Below are 21,401 nucleotides of genomic sequence, written 5' to 3'. Positions count from 1 at the left end.
AGAGAACAGGTACCCATTCTGGAAAATGTGATAATTAATTATAGGCAATTTATTTATCAGAAAATATCAGCTGGTACACTAAATGATCAAGACTACTCTAGGCTCCAACAACCTTCATTTTCGAAGATAACTGCTTCTTAAAATCTCATCCATAGTACAATTTGGTCACAGCATGTCAACTTCTCTTGCCTGTCCTTTTAACAGGGAGTTGACAATTGACCTGTGCCCCTTCCCCACAAATTAGAGATTCTTCCATTTAATCTTCAAGACTAGGGATCTTCACCTAGTAGCCAAGGAAGGTAACAAATCTTTTTGGCAAAGGGAACAGACCTGTTAATCTTAAGGACCATGTGGGATCAGTCTCCTATGTGATGGACTAATAAACAGCTCATAAAGACAGTGTGGTTATTTGAGAAGACGGAGGGACTAGATCTGGTTGTCACCTGATCCTGGGCCCCGTGGAACCAAAAAAGGATCAAAAGATTACCAGAACACAAATAAAAGACACCGAATCCCAGATTTCTCATTAACTTCAAGTTCTAAGAGTGTTTCCAGCCTGGCAGGTTGGTTCATGCCTGTAATCTCAGCACTTTGGGAGGCTGAGGTGGGCAGACTGCTTGAGCTCAGGAGTTCAAGACCAGCCTGGGCAACATGGCTAAACCCCGCCTCTACTAAAAATACAAAAATTAGCTAGGCATGGTGGTGTATGCCTGTAATCCCAGCTACTTGGGAGGCTGAGGCATGAGAATCGCTTGACCCTGGGAGGTGGAGGTTGCAGTGAGCAGAGATCATGCCACGGCACTCCAGCCTGGGCCACAGAGTGAAACTCTGTCTCAAAAAAAAAAAGTTGTTTCCTAGAAACGGAAAACAAGGTTCCTTCTACTGCGATAAAACTAAAATGTGGGCTGGGTGCAGTGGCTCACGGATGTAATCCCAGCACTGGGAGGCTGAGGCGGGTGGATCACCTGAGGTCAGGAGTTCGAGAGAGCCTGGCCAACATGGTGAAACCTCGTCTCTACTAAAAATACAAAAATCAGCCAGGCATGGTGGCAGGCGCCTGTAATCCCAGCTACTTGGGAGGCTAAGGCAGGAGAATCGCTTGAACCCAGCAGGCGGAGGTTGTGGTGAGCCGAGATCGCACCACTGCACTCCAGCCTGGGTGACAGAGTGAGACTCCCTCTCAAAACAATAACAACAACAAAACCAAAAAACACTAAAATGTGAAGCAACACCAAAGGAGTGGAAAGTAATTTGTCCATTTGTTTGCAAGAATGGCTCATCTTGCTCTGTAGGGCATTCTAATAGGAGGAACAATGTCCTGCCAGTTTCATCAGGCCAGATAGTTGGCTAAATCCCGGCTGGAAAGCTGGGTGCTATGTTTTCATGCAAAGAAGGGTTGAGGGTGGTGAACAAGAAGCTACTATATTGCACCATGTTGAGAAAAAACCTGAGAGATTCAGATAGAGTTTAAGGTGGGAGGTACTCTGAACCCAATGTCAAAGATAACTTGTTAAAGGCCACAAGAGGAAGAAAGCAGACTGCATCTGAGGAATGGACCACCATTCTCCACCTAAAAACAGGTACAGAAGTGGGTAAATCTCTATATAGTTTTTTTGATAAACATAAGGAGCCAGACTACTTAAAAGACACAAGCAGCCTCCAAAGGGTCCAAAGCACTGCACTAAACTCCAGAGACTGATCCAACCCTCTAACCACATGCAAAACCTGAGTCATATGCTCTATTACTAGACGACCAATATCAGGTCACTGCATCAATGCCTTTCCATACTTTTCATTCTCACAGTCTGCTCAACAGCACATTACCAGTAAGTTATGGGGGTCGGTCGATCTATTTCTCATCAGTGACTTAGATCAAAATTCTGTACTTTTGAAATTTAATTTTTCCCTTAAAGCCTCAAAAAAAAGTCAGGTGTGGTGGCTCAGGCCTGTAATCCCAGCACTTTGGGAGGCCTAGGTGGGAGGATCGCTTGAGTCCAGAAGTTTGAGGCTGCAGTGAGCCATGGTGGCATCACTGCACCAAAGTCTACACGATAGAGTAAGACCCAGTCTCAAGGAAAAAAAAAAAGATGAATACAGTGAGGAATCAGAGTTTCAAAAAAGACCTCGAGAACTTTATAACTGACTTTGCCTAGATGAGACCATGGCATTTGGCTAAAGTTGAAAAGATCAGAGCAAAAGTGGAGTTGCTGTAAGACAGTTTAAATACGAGTCAAGGTCCACCTTTCATACAAAGGTGCCGGACGTGTATTTGGAGCACCGGGAGTACTGGGTACCACTCAGGGAAGGTTTAGTTAGGACGAATTTGCACCAGACTCTCAGTTTTATTCAGGTGGCAACTTGAATGTGATGAGGTTCCTTTGCTTTGCCACTCTTCCTTCCTCATACTCAAAGGAGACAGACATTAATGTGCATAAAGGAATGTTACTTAGAAGCCGATAAAAACTCCTTTAGTTTACACATGGTTCTCAAACAGCTTCTCCTAACCAGTGGGTTCTCCTCTTGTAGATCTGATATTTTATAAAACAACGACAATTACAACTGGGCCTTCAAAATGGTCCTTAGCCTGTTAGATCCCAAATCTCAACATATTTCCAATAGAAGAAAATTTGTTTTCAACAGCTCTTTCATACTGTGAGAGAATGTAAACTAAATTTAAGAGCGATTTGTTCTAAATTCTTTTCAATAAAAATACGTCCAGTAGGAGAATTAACTCAAGGTTCTGAATGTGATGGGTGTCGGTGATGGGACAATTTCCCATATCTCTGACGTGGTATTTAAGTGGTGGTGGAAATATTCCTGAGTCGGGAGATTCTGAGGATTTGGAGTTCCACTGAAGCTCTGACCAGATATATTTCTTACACAAAGACCAAGCAGATTTTTCCTCCTGTTTCCAGATTAAATTGTTCTTTGTGGTAGCTACACTGGACCTGGTGAAAGGCTCACTCGGCAGGAAATTGATAGGAAATCTCGAACCAATAGTTTATTTTCTTCTCCATCACTTCAAAGCACACAATAGAGGATGGAGACAAAGAATCAAAAACAAAGGATGATCAGTTCCTCCAAACAGAAATGCACAAAGGTATTTAATAAGGGCAAATTATTTTTAAAATAAACGGAAGTACGGTCAGGACAGTGAAGCAGTCGCATATGCATTTAATTTCTGGGAAAACATGAAGAGTACAACCAACCAGCTAGGTTTATAACTCAAGGGCAGAAACTTGTTTGATGACATTAAGCTTTGATAGCCGCCTTCTCGAGGCCCTACCCTTCACCACTTCTACTAATAGCTCCCCCTACTCTTATCCCAGTATAATCGAGCTGGTGAAGAGAACAGCAAAATACCTTGGTCCTAGACTCAGAAAATATTTCCTCGCGCGCTACTTCCTCCAACAGCACCAAGTCTAGCTCCATCTCCGTCCCCTGCAGATTCTAGGCTCCATCTATCTTTTCAAGTCTCCACCCTCCCTCCCCCACTCCCAGGCTCCACCTCCCCCGACCCTATCCTTCAGGCGCGCCTCTCCTCTCTGGGACTTTCACAACCACCAGCGACATCGACCTCTCGCTTCCTGCTCCACTTCTCGGCGCCCAGATCTCCAACTGGCTCAGGCTCCCCATGTCCCCTGCCGGTACGGAGCTGCGATCAGCGGATTGTGCGGCTGAGCCATCCTCGTGACGGTCCCGCCTCACTCACCCTCCGTCACCTCCAGCACCTTAATCTGTTCTTCAGCAGCCGCCCGCACCTCCTGTACTGGGGATAGGATCCCGGTGAGCGTATCCACTAACGCCTCCTTCAATCCTTGTGCCACTGGACCCGGCAGCCCGGAGGCCGCACCAGCTGCCGCCGCCGCCGCCATCTTTTCTCCCCTCAGCCCGCCAGCCCCGCGGCCGGGACCCGCCACCGATTGACGGCCCCCGCGCGCGGCCAATCCGCGAAGCCGCGCCTGCGCACCAGAGGCGGGCGGGAGCGGGCGGAGGGCGGGGAATGAATCTAGGCCTCCAGAGACAGCGCCTCCTGCTGCCTGAACGAGAACTGCACCTTTCTCTGTAAGGATCACTGGATTTACGTGAAAACTGAGCCCTAGACAGGTTAAGGGGCTTTCCTAAAGTTGCACAGTAAGTTAGAAATCTCATTTGGAATAAAGTTCATGATATATGACTTTATATTCATGCATCTTTCAGGTGTTAGGAGAGAGGAGGCGGGATGGGAATGGATGTAGAGGGCTTTAAGGAGAGGGGTCTGGGTCACAAATAGCTCCTATTTTAAACCGCAATCTTTTCCCTCTAAACACTGAAAAAAAGTTGGCTCAAGTGACTCTCTTCATCTTAGCCTCAGGAATCCAAAGCGGGGGAAAATAAGCTAAAGCAAACTGGGAAGTGGAAGTGGGAAAACCACGGCCCAGTCTCTTGGTTTTCCAGCGTAGATGAGCCCAACCTCAAAGCTGGGAAGTGGCTGGGCAGGGGAGACACAGGCCTATGAAAGGGAGTTTCCTCCAGAGTGAGTGCTGTATGTGACTGTGTGAGAATGAGTCCTATTTGTTGAAAATGTATACGTTTTTTTTCCCTGAGAAGTTATGGCTGGACATTTAAGCGTGCGAGAACAAGAGCAGTTTGATGATACAGTTGTCAGCGGCTGGTCGTAGGAAATGGCCCACGTTGCAGAGCCGCTCCTAAATAGTGGAACAGGTGGAGAGGATGAGCGCTCCAGAGAGGCGTTAAAAATGCGGGGTGTGGCCAGGCGCAGTGGCTCACGCCTCTAAGCCTAGCACTTTGGGAGGCCGAGGCAGGAGGATTGCTTGAGCCCAGGAGTTCGAGAACAGCCTGGGCAATATAGCGAGACTTCGTCTCTACAAAAAAATACGAAAATTGCCCAGGCGTGGTGGCGTGAGCCCTATAGTCCCGGATATTCGGGAGGTGGAGTTGGGAAGATCACTTGAGCCCAGGAGGACGAGGCTGCAGTGAGCAGTGATTGTGCCACTGCACTCCAGCCTGGGCGACAGAGTGACATCTTGTCTCAGAAAAAAAAAAAAAGAAAAAAAAAGCAAGATGTAAGCCAAGGCAGGAGGATCACTTGAGCCCAGGAGTTCCAGGCTGTAGTGTGAGTGTGTTGTCATCACGCCTGTGAATAGCTACTGCATTCCTGTCTGGGCAAGTATATAGACTCTGTCTATTAAAAAAATTAAAATAAAAAAAAAATTCAGGGCAGAGTGGCAAGCATGTAGTGGCAGAAAGGATAGAATGTCATTGGAATGGGAGGTTCTAGAGCAAACAGGAACAGGTATCTTTTAGTGAGCTGTTCAGGTTATGTGCCTTCAAAATGGTTCCCAGGAACGCTTATCAAGTGAATTCATTCTTACATGGCAAAGGAAACCAGTTACCAATTCCTAGGTCACTTCCAAGACTGTGGATGCTAGACTGGTGACAATCAGGGATTAAGTCATCTCATCAGAAGATTATTTCAAAAGAAGGCTTTCTCAATTATTTATTTGTTTGTTTTTGAGTTGGGGGGGGTCTTGCTTTGTTGCCCAGGCTGGACAGGTGGTCTTCCCACCTCAGCCTCCAGAGTAGCTAGAACTACAGGTACACCCACTGCAACTGGCTTGAAGAGAGTTCTCAACACACTTGTCACCTCCCATGTTAAGAGGGCACAGATGAGTTATGTTACTACAATTTCATAGGGAAAAGATTGCTTCTTGGACCCTTCAATTCTGCAATGGGGAATAGTAAGACTTATTTACCTTCTTGAAGTGGCCAAGAGAAGCTGAACTTGATTACAACAGCTTCTAATAGGTCAGTTCACTTTTACCCCAAGAAGAACATTTAGCAAAGTCCAGAGGGTGGTATGTTTTCAAACAGTGCAGCAACCCAGATGGAGGACTCCAGAGCCTTGACGTTTGGGCTGGATGTTTTCAGTTCTGGTGAAGGATTCTATGTCCATCATGTGTGAGCAGGGGTTCCTCCCACCCCCAACCAAGGGAGTGAGGAGACTCTAGCTTAGGATTTCCGGTTACTTCTGGTTTAGGCAAATGACCACAAGCAGTCTGGCCTTGCCAATCAAGGAATGGGCCACAAGATAAATGGAGACAGAAACCAGGCAGAGAGGGAACTAGAGAACCAGTGGACAATACAGGAGATAACTTTATTGAAACGCAAATGGCATTGAACAGATGAATCTTGCTGGGAGGAGACATGCCAGAAGGACAGAGGGCCCAGATGGGGGTGGCCTCAGTGGTGATGAAGGAAGGCCTCTTCAGCTGGCTCTGGCATGAATTTTATTTTTAAATAATGTGTTATCTAAAATGAATTACTAAGGGGACAGCCCAGCTCTCTCTTCATGATTGTTACCGCAACTATATACAACAATTTGCTTTCCAGATTCAGTTTCGCTTTTTCTACATTAGATATAAAAAGGGGTAGGTTGAACGAGGGGAGGGTTAAATAAGAAAAAACATAAACACACAGACATACACATATCCTGGTCTGGGATTTTGCACCCAATAACTTAAAAAAAAAGTGTTGCAAAAACTTCTGCCCACTCTCCACCTGAGGAACACCATGCATTTGAGAAACACAGACTCTGTCACATGAACGGTGCTGCCTAAAACAGTATGGAGGCGGGGAAGGAAGCTAGCAGGGGTTGGAATTCATTTTAAAAAAAGATTGTTTTGTTAGAAAAAGCAAAAACAAAAAAGCATTAGAAAGTGGGAGCCACTGCACAGCAGTGGCCCAGAGACTGGCTGCGATATGGGAGCTCTGCCTTGATATCATCTTCGTGTCTTCAGGCATAGAGAAATGGCAGAGAAGCAGGAAAAACCCACAGGAGATGGCCAGAGGATCCACCATCAGCCTTCGGGGGACTGAGGAGGTGATTTTAGCGGAATTATTTTGTACTCACCTCCCTCGTGCTTTAGTCCTCCTCCAAACACTTAGTTCCAGAGCTCAGGAGACCTATTACTAGCACTGTATGTTTCTTTGTGCTCTGCCCAAGTTCTCACACACGGAAAATTGACAAACTTGAAACAAAACCAGTTCTAAAAAGCCTCATCTCCCCCATGGCCCAATCAGCTACTTTGTGAGTTTGTAAAGATATGAAGCTTTTTCAGATTTTTCTAAAAAAGGATCTTATTTGGCAGGGCGCTGTGGCTCATGCCTGTAATCCCAGCATTTTGGGAGGCTAAGGCAGTCGGATCACCTGAGGTCAGGAGATCGAGACCAGCCTGGCCAACAAGGCAAAACTCCGTCTCTACTAAAAATACAAAAATTAGCTGGGCATGGTGGCGCACATCTGTAATCCCAGCTACTCAGGAGGCTGAGGCAGGAGAATCGCTTGAATCTGGGAGGCGGAGGTTGCAATGAGCCGAGATTGTGCCACTGGACTTCAGCCTGGGTGACAAAGCAAGACTCCTTCTCCAAAAAAATCCAAAAACAAACAAAAATAAAATATGATTTTATTCTATCACCTTGGCTGAGTACTTCCGTATCCAGGTCTTGCTATGGGGAAAAGAGAGGAGGAGCACAAGGACTGAAGTGCTCAGGGCTGTGTCTTCATTACGCAAGACTCTCCTATGAGCTGAGTAGAGTGTGAATAAGGGGCCTTCCTGGGATACTGAAGCCCTACACTGTTAGCTGCCGTACGGAAGGAGGTTCTGGCCCAGTTCTCAGGCCCAGCAGTGCCCTTTATAACTCAAATAAAGGAGAGGGATGTTGCTGGGAGAACACGTTGTCATGGAAATACACATTCGTTTTTTTTTTTAAACTTTTTCCATCCTATTACATAATCAGCTCAGAATAGATATAAATAATTCAGCAGAAGAGCAATCTGGAAGAGACCTCCAAATGCTTTCCTTGTTGAAGCCCCTTAGTGTGCCAGCTCGTAATTTCCAAGGCATAAGGTTTTTCTCTGAAGGTTGTGTTCAACTAGGAAAGATGCAAACATTCTCCTAACTTCCACCCAAAAGCACACATACCTTTCTTTGTTAAAATAAATGGAAAAACAGAAACACAAGGAAGCATGAGAAAGGTGACTTTGAAATTAATGTTAAAGTCTGAATTACAACCTAGAACCTTGTTATTTTGGGCCCCAAAGCCTCTCAGTGTGGGAACTCCAATACTCTAAAGGGCTTTCCCTTTAAAATAGTTGAATTTAGTGTGCATCAGAATCACCAGGAGGGTTTATTAAAATATGGATTGCTGGGTCCTCTCACTAGAGTTTCTGATTCAGCAGATCTGGGATGGGATTGAGAATTTTGTTTCTAACAAGTTTCCAAATGCTGCTGATGCTGCTGGTCTTGTGCCATACTTTGAGAACCACTGCTTTAAGGAATGAGAAACCAGGGGATCACTCACTTAATTCCATGACCACCCTTGTCACAGAAAATTCTCCATGGTATAATCATGAAGAATGACCAAACCATCAAACTGGAAGGATCTAGTACACATAGGTTGAATTTTCAACTGTCTTCGTGTCCCTGCAGCTTTGGCATTTTCATAGGTATCCTACCTTCAAGGCTACAACATCTTCCAGGTTACTACCACCTTTCCCAGGATCTGTGGCTGGCAGTGCTCGCTTCCAAGGCTAGGCTGAGCAGACATGCACCCATGTACCCTAGGCAGTGGGGAGTGTCAAGTTGGTGGCACCATATATCCATAATCAGGTTGATTCAGGACTCATTAAAATATAAGGCTGATTGGATTATAAGAGACAATATCTTCAGGCTTTGGCCTTTGGGGAGCAGTGTTTGTAAGATCATTTTATTACTATGGCCTTCTCTGTGGAGCCATGAACCAGAACTTGTGAGTAGTAAATCCATCTCTATTAATAAACCCTCTGCAGAAGCCCATTTTCCCATCCCATCACAGGGGTTGGCTTATGAAGTCTGCTTCTTAACTTTAGCTTAGTCAGTGCCAAGGAATAAGGAAAGCAAAAATAAAGTATGATGAGGAGCCGCACTTGGTGATCTGGGTAACTTCAGCACTTATTCCCTGTGTTAGATGTGTGATTAGGATAATTCCCCCACCCTCTCCAACTACTGGGTAACTTCAGCACTTATTCCCTGTGTTAGATGTGCGATTAGGACAATTCCCCCACCCTCTCCAACTACTAGGTAACTTCAGCACTTATTCCCTGTGTTAAATGTGCGATTAGGACAATTCCCCCACCCTCTCCAACTAATGGCAATAAAGAGTTCTTAAGATCTCACGTAGATACCTCCTTGATCCTGATTTGGAGGACTGAGTCCCCTTCAGTCAGGCAAATTTTACCTAAATGTGGGATTTCTATGTGGATGCCATCCCAAGTGAGGATGTGAGGTGTCTCTGAGAAGCAGCAGGGTACCATTTCTCTCTTCCTACTCTTTTAGAATACTTTAGGAAATAGTTACTCCTCAGACCACTGTAAGGGGTTATCCCTCGGAGTAGTGTGACCCTTGTTTTAGGGAGCTAGAAGTGAAGAGATGGTGAGATTAGGTACACTTAGTCTTGCAAACCAGGAAAACCAGAAGGCAAGACATTAAGAAGGAAAAAAAAAGCACTCTATTTTTGTCTTTAGTACTTAAGGAGTATGGATAGATCAGCTGGAAGGTTGGCAATTCAAGACCAAAACAGTATACCAACCAATAAGGATTTCATTGTAGGGTCTTCCCATGGACTTGTAGCAGATTCGTCTTCCCTGCCAGCCTCTCCCTTCCCAATGGTTAGACATGAAAAAGACATGGGTACTTACGGATTGACACAAAGAGAGATAAGCACCGTAGAGCTGCCACAAAGCATAGATTTTAAAAAATACTTTGAAGCCTCAGAAGGTAGGAAACAGCAACAGTATACTGCTCTTGTGTGTGTAAGAGAGGGAGACACACACACACACACACACACACACAACACACACACAGCCATCAGGCCCCAAATTAGCCTCCAATGACCTAGTATTTTATTTTTAGTGCCTAGGCAAGGTCTGAGAAACAAGTACATTGGACAAAACTTGTTGATCTTCTTCATCCAGAAATTAAGGGACTCAGCTCAGGAACCTCTCCTGGAGTTGTGGCTCTCCCCAATGGTTGACATTAGATATTGAACTCATGTCATTTCCTAGCCAACTGTGGTGAGGGATGGAGTTGGGGGGCTGGAGAGGAAGATAATAGCACAAATTCCAGTATTAGGCTGGATTCTTCTGAAGGTGCCTGGGGGTTGAGAATTTAGCTATGGGACCCAGTGTTTCTTTTCTGAGGGATCCCAGTAGGCTCAACCAAGAAGCAGGACATAGGTGGGAGAGAATGCTGTGGATTTGCTCCTTGCCATAAATTCTAGGGCAGTGAGTGGGGAGCTCAGGTTTTCTGCTTCAGAGAAGTCTGGATGAGTGTCCCAAGGGGTTATAGCACCATGAGGAGGCTCAGCCTTCTGCAGTTGCCACATAACCGTGATTCCTTCATGAGAATGATCGATCCCCACAGTGAGGGGCCCAGATGTGCAACTGTAAACAGGGTCCCAGGCTCCAGAGGGAAAGCCAAGGCTTCAATACCACCTCACTAGATGGGAACACACTTTCTGGAGGAAAGCAACTGGAGACCTGGGCTAAATGCAGCAGTCAGCTGAGAGTAGAGGGTGGTGGATCCCAGGAAGAGAAATAAAAAGTCATGGCATGAGGCCTCCAGAATCAACCTGCTGAGGATCCAAATAAAATTCACGGTGGTATCCATGGTTACCAGAGAGCCAAGAATCCCTTTGGGGTTGGAGGCAGTTGGAACGAAAGAAGGGGTTCTCCCCTCTCCTTTTTCTCAAGTAGCTAGTAACATCCATGGCAGAAGGCACTGGCTGGGCAGCACCAGAAAATAGAGTGAAGCGAAGTCTGAGCCTTGCCATGGAACTGGAGCTTAGGATAGGGTTTAGAAGAGACCTAGATCCCAAGCAGGCCCATCCAGTCTTCTCTTCCTTCTAAGTTAGAACAGCCAGCTCCGGGGCCTCCTCATTCTGCACAGCAGAGACCTTAAGGCAGTGATTTCAGCACCATCCTTGGACACACAGCCTCTTCCCACCACAGAATTGCATATGTTACAGCTGAGTTGGTTAGGGATCTTCACAGCTCATGGAATTAGCAGCAATAGCAATAATAGTCTCCATCATACAGAACCCTGTCATCCCTGGGAGCTTACCACGTGAATGCAGAAGCTTTTGTGAGGGGCAGCCTGGACCATCTTTTGGACCTAAATGAAAATATACTGATATGAAGATTCAGATGTATCTACTCCTCCGTTGGGTGGAACAGAGTGATCCAGGCTGGTATGCCTATAGATTCTAATAAAGTCTTGTGCTACTTAGGAATCTGAAGAGCAAACACTTAGGCCGGTGCTCATCACATATCCCTGATCTGCAGAGTCCTGAAGCTTCAGCCTACCAGGTAGCTCAGCCGGGAAGCTGGTCCCACGGGGCTTTCAGAAATGGCAGGAAGTAGACTTGCCCACTCCTGACAAGCAAGATTCCATAGTCCTTCAGGTGCCATCTTAATTGATCCCAGATCTTCTGTCCCCAATGAATTGTACATCTAATCAAAAGCTTCTTTCTAGCTGGCTCCTTGGGTTTCAGCTACATTTCTTAGATGATCCCGAAGGTCTAGATAACAAGGGGGTGTAGCTTAATGGAGGTTAATACTTCCTATTGAACTGTAAACTTAAGGGCCCAAGTCTTGTGTGTGTGTGTGTGTGTTAACCTAATGATTTGTACATAGTGAGTACTCAGTAAGTACTTGTCAAATGAAAGAACAGGGATTGCCAGACCTTCGAGACAACGGGAAAGGAGCAAATCTGCAAAGGTAGGATCTCTTTGGAAGGCAGGTATTGGCCACCAAGTCAAACTCCTTGAGTCTTATATTCTGATTGGGATGATCTCACATGGATATTCAGTCTCTTAAATGTGAATACTCACTTGTGAAAAATAGTAAGAGCCAGCTAGGATATTTTGATTCAGTCAGGCACCATCAGAATAGTGCAGTGAAAGGCCAAACTGGCCACAAGACAGAGGAATGTTTTCAATTTCCTGGTTTTCCTCTGGTCCATGATAAAGCTCAGAGTAGCTCTTCTATCAAGATGAGGCTATACCCTCTCATGACAGAGGCTGGCAATTGAACTACCTAGCAGAACATGTGCTTTCTCAAAAGGGAAGTCAAGGGAACTGGGTTCCTCTTCTCCCTCTACTTCCAAGCCAATGCTTCATGTCTCATATAAGCCCCATGGATGCCAAAGATATTGGCATGGCAGGTGTCATGCCAATTATATGGCGTCAGATTCTCCAAAGAAAACCCACTTGGAAAAGCCAAACTAGCCCCTGGAAAAGCAACCCAAGCATCTCGTGGACATGTGAGGAAATGGAAAAATGGATAAAGAAAAAAAAAAAAAAGGGAAAAGAAAAAAATAAATAGGTAAACGGGAGAAAAAAATGAAAACAAAATAAAAACCAAAAATAAAAAAGTAGGGTTTATTGACTCTCATGCATGTTAAATTAGAGGGTAGAAAGACAGAGCTGGTAGTCTTTCTCTGAAGGCTGTAAGGTTGTTTTTGTGGTTTGGTGACTTCTCAGGTTGGCAGCCGTCTTGTTGATGTCCCCTATGTCATCCAGAGGGCAGGAGCGGGCAGCTGTCTTTCTACCTTGGCAACTGGTTCCTCTCTCTCCAGCTTCATCTTTTCCATTGTTTTTTGTTTGTTTGCTTGTTTTTGTTTTTCATTTTTACCTTTTACAGATTGATTTAAACATTTTTTAAACCACATGCTTCTTTTTCTGGGCTCCAGCCAGATCTCTGGGGAGGAGTTGTTGGCAGTGGTGATGGAATTGGGAAGGGTCTGTGAGAAAATCTGGGGAGCTTCCTGCCTCCCCCAGATCCCCCTCACATGACTGTCTCTCTCAGGGTTGCTTGTGAGAATCATTTAGGAACTGCTGCAGTGTTTTGATGTTTTCCGAACCCCTCCCCAGAAAGCCCAGGAGTTTGTAATTGAAACAAGAAGTCAAGGGAAAGACCCAGAATCATCTTTTCCCCAAAGTCATTAGAGGAGGCCAGTATATGTGTTTAGGGGGCACAAGCTCCCAAACGCCACCCCACCATTCCTTACTAGGAAGTTTTCAAAGGTACAGCACCAAGAACCTGTCCCTCCTCTTTCATCTCCTCCTCCCTCCTGTTCTCCTCCTGGGGCTGGAGAGCCAGTGCTCTGAAAGAGGAGAGGGGAGAGGAGGAGCTGAGATAGCTGATGCCAGCGTTCTGCTGTCCGGGGGCGACAGTGATTGCCGAACCCTTAAAGTGTTGCCTGGAGGTTGGGGTCCAGGATGGTTTCTCGATCTGGAGACTCAATGTAGTTGGCAGCTTCTTGAAGTTTCAGCAGCATGGCCATCTAAAGAGGGGCAAAAAGATGGATTTATGAGTGTTGGGACTCTGGGTCCTGCCCACAGAAGGGAAACAACAACAAAATCCCAACACTTTGGGAGGCCAAAGTGGAAGGATAGCTTGAAGCCAGGAGTCCAGCCTTGAAAACAAAGAAAGACCCTGTCTCTACAACAAAAAAAAAGAAAAGAAAAGAAAAGAAAATCAGCCAGATGTTGTGGGAAGTCAGGGACCCTGAATGGAGGGACTGGCTGAAGCCATGGCAGAATATAAATTGTGAAGATTTCATGGACATTTATTAGTTCCCCAAATTAATACTTTTATAATTTCTTACACCTGTCTTTACTGCAATCTCTGAACATAAATTGTGAAGATTTCATGGACACTTATCACTTCCCCAATCAATACCCTTGTGATTTCCTATGCCTGTCTTTAATCTCTTAATTCCATCATCTTCATAAGCTGAGGAGGATGTATGTCGCCTCAGGACCCTGTGATGATTGCGTTAATTGCACAAATTGTTTGTAGAGCATGTGTGTTTGAACAATATGAAATCTGGGCACCTTGAAAAAAGAACAGGATAACAGCAATGTTCAGGGAACAAGGGAGATTAAACTCTGACTGCCGGTGAGCCGGGCAGAACGAGCCATATTTCTCTTCTTTCAAAAGCAAATAGGAGAAATATGGCTGAATTCTTTTCTCAGCAAGGAACATCCCTGAGAAAGAGAATGTGCCCCTAAGGGTAGGCCTCTAAAATGGCCGCTTTGGGGGCGGCTGTCTTTTACGGTCATAGACAAAGGGATGAAATAAGCCCTGGTGTCCCATGGCGCTCCCAGGCTTATTAGGACGAGGAAATTCCCACCTAATAAATTTTGGTCAGACCAGTTATCTGCTCTCAAACCCTGTCTCCTGATAAGATGTTATCAATGACAATGTGTGCCGGAAACTTCATTAGCAATTTTAATTTCGCCCCGTGGTCCTGTGATCTCTCTCCCCGCCTCCATTTGCTTTGTGATATTTTATTATCTTGTGAAGCATGTGATTTCTGTGACCCACACCCTATTTGTGCACTCCCTCCCCTTGTGAAAATCGCTAATAAAAACTTGCTGGTTTTACAGCTAAGGGGGGCATTACGGAACCTGCCGACACGTGATGTCTCCCCTGGACACCCAGCTTTAAAATTTCTCTCTTTTGTACTCTTTCCCTTTATTTCTCAGACCAGCCGACGCTTAGGGAAGTACAAAAGAACCCACATTGACTATCGGGGGCGGGTTCCCCTGATAGCCAGGCGTGGTGGCACACAAGTATAGTCCCAGCTACTCAGGATGCTGAAGCCCAAGTGGGAGGATGACTCGAGCCTATGAGCCTAGGAGTTTGAGGTGGCAGTGAGCTTTGATATCATCATTGCATTCCAGCCTAGATGAAAGAGCAAGACTCTGTCTCCAAAAATAAAAAAAAAATCTAGACTGTGGGTCTGATTCTTGGTTTCTCAGTGATGAACAGCTCAGAGTTTAGAGTGGTTTGTGAAAAGGCAATGATGATTGCTTCAATGATAACCGGTACATGAACTCATTTAGCTGAAGTAGTCTTCAGGATAGCGTCAGAGGAGAAGCAGAAGTAGAGAGAGTGCTAGTGTGCACTACTGCTCTACTTCTTTGGTTGATATTCCTACATCATGGGATCTACCTGACACGTGGGTCTTTGCTAGAATACATCTTGCTGGGATGCATTATTATTTAGCTTAAGCCAGGTCTCAAGCATATGATCTTTATAACCCCAGATTCTGATATTCAGAGCTCCTCACTGGCCTCAGCCTGGTCCTGGCCTTGCTAGTACTCACTCTTTACTCTCCAGGCCCCCATCAGTGTATGCATGAAAAGTGTGAAGAATTCAGGGTTTTTTTAAACTTATTTTTTCTTTTTTGAAATACAGGCAGGGTCTCATTATGTTGCCCAGGCTGGTTTTGAACTCAAACAATCCTCCCACCTCGGCCTCTCAAAGTGCTGAGATTACAGGTGTGAGCCACCCTGCTGGTCAATAATTCAGTTCCATAATAGTCTTATTTTTACTCTAGAATGGCTTCTACTCACCAGAGGATCTGAGTCCAGAGAACTAGGCGTGCTATCTTTGACTGTCCTATCTTCAGGAGGTGAGGCAATGCTGTGAGGGCCCACGGTGGGTGGGGGCAGGTGGTACAGCTTTGATTGGTCCTGTTGGGCTGATGGCCAGGGAAGTGTGTCCCGGACCCATTCTACTGGGTCCTCCCAAGCAGCTTTCTGTCCGTGGACCTGGAAAGAAGGTGAAATATGATTACTGTGGGGAATTCACAGATTAGAGGCTTGTTTATGCAGTCTCTTGGTAGTTCCTACAAAAAATATGCTCCTTAAAAATGTGCGCTTCCTGGCCGGGCACAGTGGCTCATGCCTGTAATCCCAGCACTTAGGGAGGCCAAGGCGGGCAGATCACTTGAGGTCAGAAGTTCGAGACCAGCCTGGACAACGTGGTGAAACCCTGTTTCTACTACAAATAAAAAATAAAAAAAAAATTAGCCAAGCGTGGCAGTGTGTGCCTGTATAATCCTACCTACTTGGGAGGCTGAGGCAGGAGAATCACTTGAACCTGTGGAGGGTGCAGTGAGCCACTGCACTCCAGCCTGGATGACAGAGCAAGACTGCCTCAAAAAAAAAAAAAAAAAAAGTGCACTTCCTCAAATGTAAATCCTTGAGGCTCTGCTTTCTGTGGAGTTTTCCTGAGTTTCCAAACAAGGAAATAAGTTGGTATAAATTGTAAGATAATTTTGGAGGACAATTTAGCAGATTGTATTAAAACTTTAAAAAATATTTATTTTTTCAATTTATTTTTTAATCAACAAAAATTATATGCATTTATGATGTATAACTTGATGTTATGAAATATGTATTTGCTGTGGGATGGCTAAATCAAGCTAATTAACATATGTATTACCTCACATATATTTTTTTCCCAGAGGGAGTTTTGCTCTTGTTGCCCAGGCTGGAGTGCAATGGTTCAATTTTGGCTCACTGCAATCTCCGCCTCCTGGGTTCAAGGGATTCTCCTGCTTCAGCCTCCCAACTAGCTGGGATTACAGGCATACGCCACATGCACTGGGCTAATTTTTTGTATGTAGTAGAGACGGGGTTTCATCATGTTGGTCAGATTGGTCTTGAACTCCTGACCTCAGATGATCCACCTGCCTCGGCCTCCCAAAGTGCTGGGATTAACAGGCGTGAGCCACTGTGCCTGGCTTTTACCTCACATATTTTTGTGTGTGTGGTGAGAACACTTAAAATCTATTCTTGGCCAGGCGGCCGGGTGTGGTAGCTCACACCTGTTAATCCCAGCTACTTGGAAGGCTGAGGCAGGAGAATCGCTTAAACCCAGGAGGTGAAGGTTGCAGGGGGCCGAAATCGCGCCGTTGCACTCCAGCCTGGGCATAAGAGTGAAATTCCATCTCAAAAAAATAAATAGAAACTTTTCTCTTAGTGATTTTCAAGTATATGATACATTGTTATTAACTATAGTCACCCTATTGTACAATATATCTCTTGAACTTATTCCTCCTGTTTAACTGAAATTTTGTATCCTTTGACTAACATCTCCTCAACCACTACTGTCCACTTACCCCCATGCCCAGCCTCTGGTAACCATCATTCTACTTTCTGCTGCTCTGAGTTTGACTTCATTAGATTCCATGTATAAGTGAGATAATACAGTATTTGTCTTTCTATGCCTGCCTTATTTCACTTAACCTAATGTCCTCCAGGTTTATCTATGTTATTGTAAATGACACAATTTCTTCCCCATCCCCCAACCACCCCACTTTTTTTTAAGAGACAAGGTCTCGCTATGTTGCCTAGGCTAGACTTTAACTCCTGGTCTCAAGGGATCCTCTGGCCTCAGCTTCCAGAGTAGCTGCTGGGACTACAGGCATGCATCATCATGCCTGGCTTTGAATTTCCTTCTTTTTTACAACTGAATAATTTTCCATCATGTGTATATATACCACATTTTCTTTATCCATTCATCTACTGATGGATGCCTAGGTTGCATTAAAACTTAACATGCACAAATCTTATGACCCTGCAATTTCATTTTTCAAGTAGGAAATTTTTCCACTTTAGTCATAATACTTAAATATTTTTTACTTTCTTGAAAACAAATGTTATCTGTGTGAACATGCTTTTAAATTGAAAAGCTATTAATAATAATGCAACATTTCCTTAAAATAACATAATTTATAAATGATATAATGATTTCTGGCATCAGTCTGACAGCATCTTCAGAAATTTACTGTATCACCGGGAGATACCTATCTCAATAACAAATTACTTTTACAGATAATATATGACCAGTTGGGTCTAACAATTACATCACAGTTTATTAGTGCTGAAATGGACTTTAGTGATCATTATAATCTAATTTACAGGTAAGAAAACTGAGGTGGTTTAAAAAAAAAGGACATGTTTCTTTTGCACTAAGTTTTTATTCTAACTTTTAATTTTAATTGTCATTTATTTTTGAGACAGGGTCTCACTCTGTTGTCCAGGCTGGAGTATAATGATGAGAACATGGCTCACTATAGCCTATATAACCTGGGCTCAAGTGATCTTCTGGCCTCACCCTCCAGAGTAGCTGGACTACACGTGTGCACCACCATGCCTGGCTGGCTAATTTTTTTTATTTTCTGTAGAGACAGGGTCTTCCATGTTGCCCAAGCTCCTGGGCTCGAGTAGTCCTCTCGCCTCAGCCTTCTGAAATGCTGGGATTACAGGCGAGAGCTACTGGGCCCGGCCTTATTCTAACTCTTTTTTTTGAGACAGAGTCTCGCTCTGTTGCCCAGGCTGGAGTGCAGTGGCGCCATCTCAGCTCACTGCAAGCTCCGCCTCCTGGGTTCACGCCATTCTCCTGCCTCAGCCTCCTGAGTAGCTGAGACCACAAAAAAAAAATTAGCCTGGCTAATTTTTTCTATTTTTAGTAGAGACAAGGTCTCACCAGGATGGTCTTGATCTCCCGACCTCGTGATCCACCTGCCTCGGCCTCCCAAAGTGCTGGGATTACAGGCGTGAGCCACTGTGCCCGGCCTCCTTATTCTAACTTTTAAAAATCTTTTTACATATTTTGTTTTGTCTTCAAAAGACTCCAGTGATTTAGGTAGAGCAGAAGGTGATACCTCCTTTTTTTTTTTTTTTTTACATATGGAGATATTTAAAAAGTACCTTGGTCAATATAACATACTTAGTAGTTAGTAAGTAGCTAAACTAAGGTTTTTTGTTTTTTTTTTTTTAATTAGCGTTTTACTTAATTCTTAGCTCAATTATTTTTCTGTGTGCTCTGACTCCTAGAGAGTGGTTTAAATTGGACTTAGAGCCAGAAGCCCTAGGGCTGGAGAGATGGCCCCAGAGGCAGTGGTCATTGTGCCATTTGCTGAATGGCAGGTGGAGGAAGGAAAGCAGCTTAGTCTATCTAGTGCCTTGCTCCACCTGGTAGAAAAAGAACCTAACTAATCCCAGTAGTCCCATGCCTAACATTAAAGAAACATTTCTACTTTGTTAGGTAGGACAGCCTGATCTTGGGGTTTGAGTGCAGAAGGTAGGGCTCACCTTGATCCCATCCTTGGCTCCTTCCTGTAAATAGGGAATGATAGAGTTGTTCCACAGGTCAATGAACCAGGTCCGGAAGTCCTCAATGCCAATGGGACAGGACAGAAAGAAGCAAGGACCTAGGGAAGAGGATGAGGCCATGAAGACAGCTGGGAACGTAGATCTTCCCAGTTTTGTGCCTCTTTTACTCCTTAGTACCAGACAGAGGGGTCTGACAGCCAAAGGATTAAAGGAAATTTAGAGTTGTCAAGACTAGTGGGTGCTGACTGCCTAGATGGCAATCTCATAAGTCCTGCTTCACAAGGTAGACGTGAGATAAGGGAGTGAGGAAAGCTGTTTAATTCCCTCCTACATATGTGCCCTTCTTTTTTTCTGTTAATTTTGGGAAAAAAACAGGGAGAGGAGTTAGCTTTCTGGTGATTGAAGTGGTGCTGTGTTGGGAAGGCTTGTTAAGTGGTTCTAAGTCTGAAGCCACAAGGCTTGCAGCAACTTTACATGCTGAAGTGTCCAGGAAGGAAAGGGAGCATCCCTCCAGGTGGTACAGTGGAAAAGGGAAGCCACCTCCTGACCCCCAGGGGGAAGCTGGACCCCAGTACCGATGAGGAAGTCTGAGGTGCTGTGCTTCTCAAGGAAGGTGTGGAGATGATACCACAGCTTGGGTACCCAGTCGAGCACCCGAAGCAGCTCTTCCTTGTTGGCATTGATGTCGCTGTCTGACTCTACCAGCTTCCTCCTCAGGTAACGAACCAGGAAGCCATTGGCTGGCTCCACGTTGTTGGAGAAGGTCAACATCCTGCCACCAAGGATGGGGAAAGTGGGGTCAGAGTGGCAATGGGGACATTGTCAGGGTTCAGCCCCTGCCAGTCCGTCCCTCCTCACTAATGCCTACTTGGTTTCTTTTCAAGTAATAGTGGGGACATCTGAACTCAGAGCAGCAGCCCTGGGGTGGTAGAGCTGATTCTCAAATCGGTAGCCCTCTTCAGATAATCTTCTGACGTCACTGACCCAGATCAGCGTGTGCGGACAGAGAATTTCCTAATTCTGCTTAGAGCAACCTACCTGGCTCTCTCTTAGCTTTGCAGTCCTTTTCTCTCCTCAAGTGTCCTCCTCCACCTTGAAACTGACATGACAAATACATCTACTTTCTCTTTCCAGCCCAAAAAGCTCTGGATACTTCTCTTTCCTTCTCCTATCTACTGCCTTCTGGCCAGAGTCCAGGATTGAAGTTTCTTGGATAGGGTCAGAAGGTTCATCCAGACCCAGAGTTCTTACCTGAAGCTCAAGTGCAAGCCATGGTTGGGTGTCATTTTTACAGGCTGATTGGTGGTACCTATAATATAGGGACTGCAGGGAGAAAGGGGAAAAAGATTCACTTAGACTTGCCTTCACACTTGCTTTCTGCCACGTGCACACAACTCATAGGTTGTCCTGGACGGGGTTCTCCCTCCTCCCCCTTCAGTGAGTTTTGTCTTGACCCCAGCTTACTTACCATTTATGATACTTGCAGGTGAGGGCCCCATTGACCAACTCACTGATGGAGCCTGCTTCACTCAGGTCATCCAATAGGATCACCAGGGGCACATCCCCAATTCCTGTTTCCCGGTCTATCTGGTTGGCCAGGTTGGAAAGATACAGTTGCAGATCCTGGAATAAAAGAAGGCTGTGGGTCCACACTTGGGAATAAGCAGCTGGATCAGCCTCGGAAATCAGGATTTTGAAGAAGTTTTACTATCTAGATTCCCCTGGGGCCTTTAGTTCCTTGGAAATTTGATTATAGAATCAGATTACCACAGTGATAAGCAGTGGTTCCAAAGGCTCTAAAGCAACCCTCTTAAGCAGCAGCCCCAAAATTCCCCAAAGATGGGGGACATATGCTATTTCCTAGGTGGATTTTCACGGGTACCATGGACTACTGTTAACGGGCATGCCTCCCCCAGCGGGTAAGAGCAAAGATTTGAACCAACTCCATAGTATTAGGGTGTGCTCAAGAGACATCAGTTTTGGCAGGGGAGGGTACAATATGTACCATTTAATTCCGAGTGCTTCTTCCCAGAAAGGCCAAGGTCAGAGAGTAATACTGAGAAGAGAAGTAGAAGGAAGAGAACAAAAGAGAAGGGATGGATTGACGGGGCTGGCAGAGAGTGGGGTAGAAATGAGGAGGATGCAGTTTCATCAATGACTAACCGAGGAGGAAGGTGCACAAAGCAAGGAACAGTGTGGAGAGGAAAGCCTTTCTCCACAAAGGCAAGGGAAAGTGTGGAGAAACAAGTTAATGGCCAGAGGTTGGAAAGAAATTGTGGGGAGGGAAAGGAGAAGACTGGAAAAGGGGATAGACAGAGAGGGAAGGAAATGAACACAGAAGAGGAGAAGAAAGATGAAGGCAGAGATGAGGAAAAGGGAACAAT

At 45.2% G+C, this 21,401-nt stretch overlaps 2 protein-coding genes across 15 annotated transcripts in view; both read right to left on the bottom strand.

The window, feature by feature from the left end:
* The window catches only part of IPO9 (importin 9), a 60,621-nt gene extending 56,445 nt beyond the window's left edge, over positions 1–4,176 (bottom strand). The window contains exon 1 of one of the 2 annotated variants that reach the window (XM_033197738.1): positions 3,713–4,176. In XM_033197738.1, coding sequence (XP_033053629.1) covers positions 3,713–3,875 — 163 coding nt within the window. In that variant the 5' untranslated portion in view covers positions 3,876–4,176. The remainder of the gene's footprint in view (positions 1–3,712) is intronic. The other variant, XM_033197740.1, reaches the window with a different exon arrangement.
* Positions 4,177–6,138: 1,962 nt separating this feature from the next.
* Positions 6,139–21,401, bottom strand: part of NAV1 (neuron navigator 1) — a 288,011-nt gene continuing 272,748 nt past the window's right edge. For all 13 annotated transcript variants that reach the window (XM_033197735.1, XM_033197725.1, XM_033197726.1 and 10 more), the window contains 6 exons: positions 20,486–20,640; positions 20,269–20,340; positions 19,593–19,789; positions 18,997–19,115; positions 15,466–15,663; positions 6,139–13,385 (listed from right to left, as the gene is read on the bottom strand). In XM_033197735.1, coding sequence (XP_033053626.1) covers positions 13,290–13,385; positions 15,466–15,663; positions 18,997–19,115; positions 19,593–19,789; positions 20,269–20,340; positions 20,486–20,640 — 837 coding nt within the window. In that variant the 3' untranslated portion in view covers positions 6,139–13,289. The remainder of the gene's footprint in view (positions 13,386–15,465; positions 15,664–18,996; positions 19,116–19,592; positions 19,790–20,268; positions 20,341–20,485; positions 20,641–21,401) is intronic.

The sequence above is a fragment of the Trachypithecus francoisi genome, unplaced genomic scaffold (assembly GCF_009764315.1).
Source record: "Trachypithecus francoisi isolate TF-2019V2 unplaced genomic scaffold, Tfra_2.0 Lachesis_group5, whole genome shotgun sequence".
In the NCBI taxonomy this organism is placed as follows: domain Eukaryota; kingdom Metazoa; phylum Chordata; class Mammalia; order Primates; family Cercopithecidae; genus Trachypithecus; species Trachypithecus francoisi.
This window is presented reverse-complemented; position numbering and strand designations above follow the sequence as displayed.